General features: G+C 43.4%; 1 protein-coding gene across 3 annotated transcripts; it reads right to left on the bottom strand.

Moving 5' to 3' along the window:
• Nucleotides 1-1,117: 1,117 nt before the first annotated feature.
• Nucleotides 1,118-11,137, bottom strand: INSIG1 (insulin induced gene 1). 3 transcript variants are annotated; one of them, XM_071560052.1, is made up of 6 exons: nucleotides 11,051-11,137; nucleotides 10,332-10,771; nucleotides 7,892-8,016; nucleotides 7,064-7,230; nucleotides 6,519-6,618; nucleotides 1,118-3,381 (listed from the first exon to the last, which is right to left on the bottom strand). In XM_071560052.1, the coding sequence occupies exons 2-6, from the start codon at nucleotides 10,753-10,755 to the stop codon at nucleotides 3,352-3,354; spliced, it is 846 nt and encodes a 281-aa protein (XP_071416153.1). In that variant the 5' UTR covers nucleotides 10,756-10,771; nucleotides 11,051-11,137; the 3' UTR covers nucleotides 1,118-3,351. The 3 variants fall into 3 exon arrangements, with proteins under 3 accessions (XP_071416153.1, XP_071416156.1, XP_071416155.1); XM_071560055.1 differs by having other exon boundaries at nucleotides 11,007-11,059; XM_071560054.1 differs by lacking the exon at nucleotides 11,051-11,137 and adding an exon at nucleotides 10,876-10,996.
• Between the last annotated feature and the right edge of the window lie 291 nt (nucleotides 11,138-11,428).

Below are 11,428 nucleotides of genomic sequence, written 5' to 3'. Positions count from 1 at the left end.
CTTATATACATGCTTTGTTCAATTAGTCCAGCATGTAATGCTTTGTTCTCATGAATTTTGGAGTTACTCTGATAAGGCAATTGAGACTTAATTTCATTATTCATCTCAATATGTTCCTGCTGCATTCAGAGAACAGACTATGGGCCCTCCTGTGGCTAATTTAGCACCTGCAAATCCCCACGCTAAAGCCAAAGGCTGCACAACCCACCAAATGGGGATCTGCCGAACTACACATACGTCAAATCATCCCACTTCCTGGGAAGACTGTTTTGATTTTTCCCTTTAGAAAATTTGTGCAGCCATTCCTGTCTGAAAGGGACATCATCATCATGACCCAGTTCTCCAAGACCAGGCTGTATCCCACAATTTTTTTAATATGTATAGATTGAATTCCTTTTGACAAAATTTGAGTGGAGTTTCAGGGAAAGCAATGTACCTGGAGAAGGTTGGCCATGCTCAGACTGAAGATGGTAACATTCCTCCCCTCAGCTGATACAGAGAATGCACTGAAGTTAAGCAAAAGCAAGCTACTTAAGCTAAAATAGTTAAGAAGGTCCTAATGAAGGTTTCTTCAGCTAAGCCAACAGAAAATTGATCAAAAAGCCATTCTACTATTTCCACCGAAAATGCAGCAACTTCTGGAAGTCCAAAATAGACATTTAAGTGCAGTAAAATGGAAAAATTTTGCTCTAAATTCGCAAGCTGCTGTTAGAATTTAGCCTTTTCAGCTGTGCTTACTACAGCTTGCACTCAGACTTTAGTAACCACTGCTGCACATAACCAAACCACAAAAGGAATGTGCATGTTTACCCTGCCCCCTCCATATTTTGTTTCAGATTATGAATTTCAGCATTTTGGAAGACAATGGTAGTAAGATTCTGAACTTTTAGTCACATAACCATAACACACTTACGCTGCTTTCCTGGTACAATAGCAAGACTGTTTTTCTTCAACTGTACAACCCAGGCTGAAGTTAATCTTGCCAAGTTCAGTTTAAGATTCCTTTTTTTTTAAACTACTGCATACGCATGACTGAATATTTGTTATGCAACCATAACAACTGTCCTTTTCAACAAAGATTCCAGCATAATGTGAGTACAGAGAATACAGGCAAACATGACTTGATCGTAAAACTTTAATAGTAAAAAAAGTGTAAAACCAAACACACCGCTGAAAACTTATCAGTAAGAATAAGTGTTCAAATTCAGAATAGTGCAAGTTTTCTTCACTCCCCTCCCCACCTCTTCCAAACTTAAATCACTTTGGTTAAGATACTCAGAAGTGTTGGCAAAAAATGAACTTTTGACTTACATTTTTGGCTGCATTATTTCAAACATATATAGATTTAGTTTCAGATTTCAGAAATGAATCTTAAATACTTTGTTATTAATCAAACATCCAGAGATCACTGTTTTCTTCAGTTACATCTTGTTTTATAACATTTTGAGATTGGTTTCAAGATGGTTACAGAACTCTCTCCCCAGCAGGTAGCATAATCCTTAAACAGTTGAGCTGAATCTGTCTGGATCTGAGGACCTAATTTCTTCAAGTACTTCTATAAAAATCTGATTAGTTATGTTTTGAACATTTGAGGAAGGATCTTATACCAATTCTTGATTTACACCAAAGCAAGATCAGAATTTGGGTCTGTCCTGTAGTATAGACTTTGTGCTAAATTTTTCCTGCTAGCATTCCCTTAGAAGAGTGAAAACAGCCAGAACAGCTACCTGGCCTCAACATCTGTTTTTATGGTTCAATCTTTTAACTGATGCCTCTAACTATAACTGAAGCCATCTAAGATTGGAAAGGAACACACAAAAAAATTGCATAATACAAAAAGGCAAATCCATAAAAGTTTACAAGTACAACATAAACACAAAATCGGAGTATTTCTATAAATTTGGGTTGAATGTAAGATACAACAAAACTAGCTTTACTAGTTAAATAAATTATTGCTCCATTTGACTCCATGCAGCATTGAAATGAACTCAGAACCCTTTTCTCTTTAATCTCTCATAAGAAATGATCGATATTGAAGAGAACATGAGGCTCAGACTTACTGTACATTGCACTTCAACTTTTAAGACCTAATACTTGCTATTTAGGTCTCTTGTGGTCTAAGCTATCAAATGAATACATTGTGCTCACCAGAACTATGTATTAAGAAACACCAAATGTTTAATGTAGTGACATAAGCACTTTCTGTTTGTAAGAAGGCAATCACAGATTGCAAGTTCTATAGGGTTGTATAAAAACAAGTAGTGATCTCTTTCAGAAACTGAACTGAGAAAACAAGCTGTTCACTATTCTTCACATACAGTTTAAATCACATTTTAGGCCCTATTCTGTTTCCAGTTGTTTCGGTCAAAACCTTGATTTAAACTGAAGATCAAGGACAGTTCTAGGAGGAAATGGCAAATCGAATAGTTAGGGGGCACATACTCAATGGCCAAGCAGTGACATGCAGTGCATGTTTTTTCAGCAACACCAGACATTTGAGATCAGACCTCCTTTGGTGAGCTACTGAAGCATGTGTCTAATATTAAGCAGCAGTATTCAAACATACTTAGATTTCTTAATGAATTGGGGCCAGAACTTGATTCTTGCAAATCTAACTGCAAGGTTCAGAAATAATGAAATTTCCAGCTGGAATCTCTTGATAAAAGTCCACATTTGAACAAGATTGTCTTCAGTGTTCACCCACTGTACTGAACTAATTTAGAAATTCCAAACTAAGACTTCCAACCTTTCATCCCTCCAACGCTCTCCACCATCAAAGACAGAAACTTAATGCAGCATTACAAGTAAGGGCATGATTCCTTCATAAGACTCCTAAAAGCATTAGTGCAGTGCCTTTAAGCTGTTTTGATCACTCTTATTTTTAAATAACCCTATTTTTTTAAGATTTGGATAAATACTATTCCTATTAAACCATACTTCATCATTGTTAAGCACCATCGATCTACTTCCTTTGGGCACTGATACAAGAGCTTGTAATTAAATTTCAGTTTCAAGGCTTTAAAATACGGCAGCTGATTCAGTAACTTACATTGGAATCTAATACTTGGAAAACTGCCACTTAGCCTGAACAGTTGTATGCAACTTGGTGTTAAAGTCCTCCAGAGAACAGCCATACGCAAATGCTTATGTGGTAAATCAGGGTAAGATTTCAAGATAAGCAGTTAATTTCACTTGGCTATTCTAAGAGTGGATTAATTTTTTTTCCCACAAGTCATTTGTGCAGTGAGCCCATAAAGAGATTATTTTTTCTAAATAATCTTCAATTTTAAGCAGGAACATATCTTCGTAATGTTGCCTTCACACTGGCACCGTGCTCTCTTCTTCAAAGATTTAGTCATTGTGTGGTTTCTCTGGAATACCCTATGGATGAAAAACATTAAACACGTTATGTTTTAATACCATCTCATAAGTGACTACATTATGCAGTATTTTCAATTATTAAATAGTCAACTAACTTCATTTAGGCTCACAGTGACCATGGCTTCTTATAAAAGCTCAACAAGGACATACTCCTCAACTGTGGACAAAAAACCATAAAATCAATAGCACTGCTTTTTATAAGAATTTCTTATCCTTCCTCTCTATCTCAATTTATTTCTTAAAAGAAGGTACACAGTGCTTCACTTACTGGACATTAATTCAGATTTAACAGCCCTTTTTCAGACTGCCTTCAACCACAAATTACTTTCTTTTCCTACCTTGTATCAGAGACTTATTTCCTCCTAAGTCTCTTTTCCAGTATGAAACTCTCTAGTATGTCAGAATAAGGAATTTAACCAACTCTTCTTTAAAACAATGCCTGTAACATGCTCTTCTCTTTCTAAGGTCAAAATGCAAATGTATTTGCAAGTATTATATGCATTCTCAGTTCTGCAGCCTCTAGCACTAGCAAAAAATAGATATTTGTGAGGTCCAAGTTCTGAATACCACCCTAGCTTGCCAGATACTGAGAATGAAGGTTACAATTCAAACTGTTGCCATTCATTTAACCCAGCTGAAGAACACTGACTGAGCAACTTTAGGTGTTATAACGAGCAGACAGAGCTGATGGCAGTGGCAGAGCTTTCACCTCTTCTTTTGCTATAAAGGCTATTAAAAGAAAATGTTGGATTTCACCCTCAAGCTGATAGCAGAAAAACTCCAACAAAACAAACAAAACCCAAAAGTCTCCGCTACCAGCAGGTTTGCTTAAAGGTTACACTGCACTTTGTTGTGAGCTCACTTGAAATCCACTGATAAAAAGCAGTATGCATCTCCCAGTTACTGTTTATCAGCATGGGAGGAGACGTCTCAGGGACACTTCTAATTTTACTTTCAATTTCTTTTCTAACTGCAAAAGCTAAACAGGGGCTGAGGGAGAAGCAAGGCAACTTTACTCCACTGATTTCCACAAGTGCCACCTTCTACTGTAGATAGGCCCAGAAAATATATGAATATATGCTATTTGATCTGCAGCTGTCACATGCAGTAAACAGCTCAGGGGCTACAGGAGAATATAGCTACAGAAATAACTTGTTTATGCAAGAATGGTTTAAAAAATGCTGTATTCCATCTTTTGGCACATCCACAATGACAAAATAGACTGATACTTTTAAGTTCTCTCTACAGACGAAAGATGTGCTTGACTGAATTTTAGACTCTACTTCAGAAGAGAAATCTTTGAATTCCAGCACTGAATGCTTCCCAGTGACTTGCGGAAGTATTCCTATGAAAATGTTTGTCTTCTCCAAGTTCTTCCAGACTAAGTAATAGTAGCATAAACCACAAGAGAAGACACTTCTAGATAACTAGAATAAAAAGCTTTGCCTTGTCAATTTATCTCTTTCTTTATAAGGAAGATGACAAGACTGACAGAAAAGCTGCAGGCAGGAGCCAGTCTGATTTTAACTAGATTCAGGTGAAGATGTCAGGTGAAAAGAAGTCAAAAGAAAAAAAAGACGTTTATGTGCATAAATGTATTTTAGCTCTTACTTCTTTCAAGCTCCCTTCTTTGCTTTCTAAGAGAAGCAGCAGAGAAAGTGAAAGCACTGCATATGCCAGGGTGAAATACAGAACTCCAGCATAAAACCAACTATAATTTTATTTTGAGGCTCTGCTGTAATTGCAAAGCTTCAATGGAATGAAATTAATGTAAGTTTTTTCACTTGATGTGTGGCAAATTTTAGAAGAGAAATTATACACTCTTTTCCGCCCCATACATGTAGTCCGGAGGAAAAACAAATGCGGGTATTTTGCACCAGTGGGATTTGAAGGGGGACTACTAAGCTTGTGTATTAAAGAACCTCAGAAATTGGCTGTGAAGTTAAGATAGTGACTATGGTCCCAGGAAATCTGTAACTTGATACCAAGTCATCATGAAAGAAAAACCTCAAGAACAGTACATTTTCCCCATGCCCTTTTTTTTTTTTTGTCTTAAACAGCCTTTTCTAGGAGAGGTTACTGTTGGTTTAGTATAAATGAGAATCAATACTAAAGAAATTGGTATTTCATGTTAGCCAGGGTGGTCAAAAAACATGACTCTCTTGCCCAGCTTGTCTGCAGGCCTGTCCATCTGCAGTGTCAGGTTCAGACTTATCCCCATTGGAAGTACATTAGCAGCAATCCACTGGGTCAGCAAGGCCAGGCAGAAGGGAGAGAAGGACAGCTGATTTTAGACTAATATTTTCACTTGCTCATGGTTCTGTCCCAAAAAGCAGCTTTCTCCTTTACTAAGCAGCAATTCAGGGACTAGTATTTCAGAAACTACCCAGTCTATAAATGCCCTTCCTGCATTAAAAATTGAAGCCACCTAAACCACAGCAGCCTTACAAAAGTTAAATACTTTTAAGAATGTTTTCCAGGATACAGGACTTGTGTTGCAAAGAAGACAGAAGTTAAATCAATGCAATATTAATTAAAGTGTCAGGACACTTTTCACAACCAAGCCTTAGGCTGATGTGCAAACACACAGCCAGGCTGACTCTTCAATATGCCACAAGGAAATAATTACTTAAGAGCCTAGCAAACAGGATAGTAATTTATATTACATAGTCCCATATGTGGAGTAATACTTGAACTATATCTTAAGTGACCAGCAAGGGAATATTTGATTACAGAGTGGTGGAATTTCATGATATGTAGGGACATTTCATCTACATAACAAAAATACTTCAGTGCACAAATAATTAGAGAAAGTCCACCCATGTCTCAGTTTTCTAGCTACCTTAGATATCAATTCTGAGCAGGAGTGATTATCAGCAGAAGACATATACTGATTCCAATCTTACTTAGGCTGTTGCTGGAAAAAAGCTAAATACAAGAGATACTCAAACACTTACTAATAATACCTACTCTACTGGCACCACAGGTAGTCTGTTTACAGTTCAGCTCTTAAGAATACATCTATTTAACTCTGTCAGTTTGTGAGTCATATCCTTAAAGGCATAGTTTGTTCCTGGACTAACAACAATGGAAGGTATTTGGATTGTTAAAGAAACTACTAATTATACAATAATTACCATAGCCAGCTGGCGTCCTATGTTTCCTACAGTCACACCTCCTGAGAAAAATATACATGGAAGCCAAGAACGGATGTAAAGAAAATCTGGGGATGTATACCTAGTAAACAAAAGGAAATAAGTTAGAGAAAAGTAATTTTCATCACCTTACATGCTGTTAATCAGATGCTATAGAATTCTCTCCCTGGGCTGAAACAAAAAGGCAGTCACAGACCAAATTAAGTCTGTTAAGTTCATAAGCTTCTGAACTCCCATGTCCTAGCTAGCAAAGTTTAGCAATTCACTCTCCTGACAGCAAGTAGGAGTTCAGTTTCCTGAGCTGTTACCATTCCAACACACATGCCAATTTGTCTGCTACCCACCTTCCACCCCCAGTTCTCAATCTGATCATTTGGAACAACTGGACAATTAGCAGCCTTAGACAAACAAAATGTCTAATAAAAATAATGTGCCAAATATGCTAATAACTAACTTTCAGTACATATGCACCCATGTTTTTAGTTAAGATGTGAGAGTGGAAAGAGTATTTTAGAAGTATAACTTACTGATAAACACCATTATATACAAGAAACTGGGTTATCAGGGTTGCTACAAAGGCTATTGTAATTCCAAGTCCGAGACCACTTCTTGAACGATCAAATGTCCACCAGAGACCCAGTGACAAGGCTGCTAGAGTCAGGGACAGCTGGACGTTGTTTGCAAAGTCTAGTTTCTGGAAAAAGATGTTAAGGGCAATACTTTGAAGCCTGCAGACATCCTGCTACTGAAATTGAACAGGAGAGAACTCAAACTGAAAGTGAGCACGATTCTGTCTTTAAACACAATACATTTAGGATTTGGTCTTCAGACCTGCCATAGCCCTTGACTTTGACTGGAGCATGAATGCAAAGTCAACATCGATTGTTGTCATACTGATAATCTAAAGAATACACTATATTGAAATATATTTAAGTTTCATGAATTTTTTGTCTCAAGTAACCTAGGTAATCCAGCTTTAGGTTTTCTGCTCAAACCATCACTATCCAACACAAAGAATACTCTCACTCAGTACTCACTCATACATCACCAGTTAATTGTGTTAACTATTAGATGTAAACAATAAAGAGATTAAAATAACAGAACTTACAGTGTTATGCTTGCAGTTAAACCAGACATACTATGACGTCCGTCGCTCCCCCCTCCCAGAACTGCCCCGAACTACTTTAAATGAACTGTGTTATGTATCTTACAGTAACTACTGCAGCGTACAGCAGGTCTCACAGAACTTTGTCTTTGCCAGTAGCTCCATCCTTACCTTTGTAATTCCCCCAGAGACTGCTTCATGACAACAGACTAAGCATGTGGAGCAACAATGTACACCAGTTCAAGGATACAGCACTGGCGTGGTTAATGCCAACGAAAACCGCGATGCACCGCATGACACTGGCCCACTCCCGCTTGAACTTGTGTGGCTCCCCGAGGTGGCTGTCAATGCAGGGATACAGCAGGCCAACGACAGCTGCAAGAGAAGGAACACTACTTGTACTAACTGTTACACAATGATTACTCCAATATTACTAAATATTAGCTTGGAAAGTAAGTGCCTGAGAAAGGTGTTATCCTCACTACCATAAGCCTGATGAAGAAATTACAATTATTACCCTCATTTTCTACTTTAGAAAAAACACTCAGTGTTGAGGTATTTGACTTGGAGCTTCTTTTCTCCAAATAGATTTATCATTTGACATGCTTGTACCAACAAAAAACAAAACATAACAAAAGTTTAATTACAGCAAGGAGTGGAATATGTGTTCATTGCTCACATGCAGGGCAGTTTTATGAACATGACTCATCAGCTGTGAATCAGGCCCTGAATTAAATATTTGACCGGACTTAAAAGTTTCTTGGCAGAGCTACTTTCTTTCCTTCTGCTGGGCTGTAAGTCAGCCTAGGCTCCTGTCCATGTCAAATGAATTTTGACACCAAACAGATGCAGAGCTGAACTCAAAGAAGCACCTGCTATCAGTCATATTTATATCAGGAAAAACAACTACTCATACTATTAACCAGACAACGTTTTTATCCTCATATAGCATTTTCTCAGCCTTATCAGTCTGCAGATTGGTTGCAGAAGAAAAACACAGACTAGTGTTAGCTCAGTTGCTAAGACAAACACTAGAGGAGCTTCATTCTTCCAAGACTTGCAAGTCCATGTGTTGTTGTCAGCTTCAGGGTTAGATCTGATGCCTTTATTGTTTGTTAACTCTTATGTTTATTCATTTCCTTTCCTGCCCTCTTTTGTTATTCATTAAACTCCTAAGAGAAAAAACTACTATGTTAAGAAGTCTACAAAACACATTATTCCAAAACAGACATATGACCTAATGATGACACAGTTACATTATTCCAATGACAGCTACCAGGACTTTTGCCTTATGATAACAGCTAAATTCCAAAGTTTAATCCAACTGTGACAGGATTATGAGAACTCTCACAGGAACATATCCAATGGCATCCCTTTTACTGCACAGTTTATCATTCATTCAAGTTTATGGTTTATTAGTCACACACCCTTTACTATGTGATACAAATAAACATCACATGACAACATCACTGCATTGAAAAGAACCGAACACGCAGGAGTTGTTTAAACTACCATCAATGCAAAATAAACTGATCAGTTTCCTAAAATTTAACTCAATTTTTAATCCCTCAACCCTTTAACAAAACCTTGCTTTGTTTTAACATGGATGGGAGGGGGTTATGAGAACAAATGCATCAGGTAAGTGCCAGCTGCTGGTACAACTGCAGTGTGGCCCCAGGTCTTCTGTGGGATTTTACCCAGCAATGGGTAGGGGTGGGCAGGGGACAAGGGACAGGAAGGTGACAGGAGCTTGTGACAGCGAGAGTGGGTAAGAGACAAGGGCAGTGGGAGGAGAAAGGCAGGGGGCAGGCAGGTGATTGGGGCAGTGGGCAAGGGGCAGTGGACAGGCAAGTGACAGGAGCAGGTGACAGGGGCATCAGAGAAGGGGCTGGCCAGTGACAGGGGACAGGCCGGGGACAGGAGCAGGTGACAGGTAGGTGACAAAGGACAGGCAGGGGACAGGAGCAGTGGGCAGTGGACAGGGTCAGTGGGCAGGGAGGTGACAGGAGCAACGGGCAAGGGGCGGGCTGGTGACAGGGGACAGGCCAGTGACAGGTGACAAAGGACAGGCAGGGGACAGAGCAGCGCGCAAGGGAAAGGCAGCTGACTGGGCCATCAGGCAAGGGGCAGGGAGGTGACAGGGCCAGGATAGTGACAGGGCCCGCGCGCCCGGCGCGCCGCTGCACGTGACTTCCTTGTTGTGGGCCCAGCCCGTGGCCAGTTCGCGCGCGCAGCCAATGGCGAGCGCCACCCGCCACTCACCAGTTCCCCGCCAGCCAATGGCGGGCGAGGGGCGGGGCCCGCGGGCCCGCTCGCGCCCGGCGCGGGGCGTGTGCAGGGCGGGAGACCCGCGCGCGGCCCGCGGGAAATCCGCGGCCGGTCACGATGTGGCTCCCGCGCCGCGACCCCCGAGCCGTCCACCTGCGCTTCTCGCCGGGAAAAATGCCCCCAGCCCACGCTCAGAGCGCACCGCCTCAAAAACTGCCCGCGGGCGGCTCTCGCGCGTGGATAAAGCGGGATGCGCATCCTTCCGAAAGCCCGAGTTCGCATCGCTCACTGGTGCGATGGAAGTGCCGGGCTCCCACGCGTGCACAGGTCACGCGTTCAGCCCCGCCGTCTCTCCTCCGCCACGGGAGGATGAGGGGAAAAAAAAGAGAAAACAGAATCACTCGTGGAGGTGAACAACTCACCTGCTGCTGTGCCGCAGCACGGGGGCACCCACCAGGCGGAGGAGAAGAGCGTGGAAATCACTTCGTCAGGGAACAGAGTCACATTCCGCTGGATCTGCAGCAAGTTCAGCACCAGGGCCATGAAAGCACCCACGACGAAGAGCACCACGCTCCTTTGCACCAGGTGCTGACTCCAGTTCAAGGTGCTGCTGCTGCTGCTGCTGCTGCTGGTGCTCGCGGTGCTGGTGCTCGTGGTGCTGGCGCTGGAGGTGCTGGCGCTGCGAGCTCCGCGACCCACCAGCGCCAGCGAGGGGCTCGACACGGAGGAGCTCAGCATCTCGCCCACCTTGGCGGCCAGCCCCGCAGCCGTGTCCCCCAGCTGGGTCCTGTGCCTTTCCCTGGCAGTGCAGGAACAGCTCCAGGCGCAGCTCTCCAACCTGGGCATTGGCTTCACTGGACTCCTGAAACACAACGCACAGGCACACACTGATAAACCCCTCAACCACGGGTCAGGCCGGCGCCTCACGCAGCGCTGACACCCTCCATCGCCTCCTTCAGCAACCACCGGGGTCCAGAGGGGATGCGGGGTGACCTGACACACCCGAGCGGTTCGGGGACTGCGCTGCCTTGGCCTCACGGGAGGACACGGACCCCCGTCAAACCTGCGGGGAAGGGTTTCGCGTTTAGGATCCCTACCCAGGCCCGTCCCTCTCCCTCGCGAAGAGGCGGGTCCCGCTCACCTCGCGGGGGCTGCGCCGGCCGCCGGCCCGCGCCCCGGGGAAGGTTTATAAGCGCCGAGCCGGTGATGTCACGTTACCGCCGCCGACCTACCCGCGGCCGGAGGTAGCGCCGGTCCCGCCGCTCCGCTCCGCGCCGCCGCCCCGCCCGTGCCCTCCCCGCCGGGCGGGGCGATCGCGGGGCGCGGGAGCCGCCGCGCCAGCCCCGGGCGGCCGCGGCCCCGGTCGGGTGAGGCGGCGCAGCCAATGGCGGGCGGGCGGCTGATATGACGTGCGGGACACACCACCCGCCTCCCGGCCCATCCATCCATCCCTTCATCCATCGTGGGCGCTCCGCCCGCACCGCGCCGGAGACACCGCGAGGCATCGCGGCCGGCGGCG

The sequence above is a fragment of the Pithys albifrons genome, chromosome 7, assembly GCF_047495875.1.
Source record: "Pithys albifrons albifrons isolate INPA30051 chromosome 7, PitAlb_v1, whole genome shotgun sequence".
NCBI classification, from domain to species: domain Eukaryota; kingdom Metazoa; phylum Chordata; class Aves; order Passeriformes; family Thamnophilidae; genus Pithys; species Pithys albifrons.
Note: the sequence above shows the minus strand (reverse complement) of the source record. Positions and strands in the feature narration are given on the sequence as shown.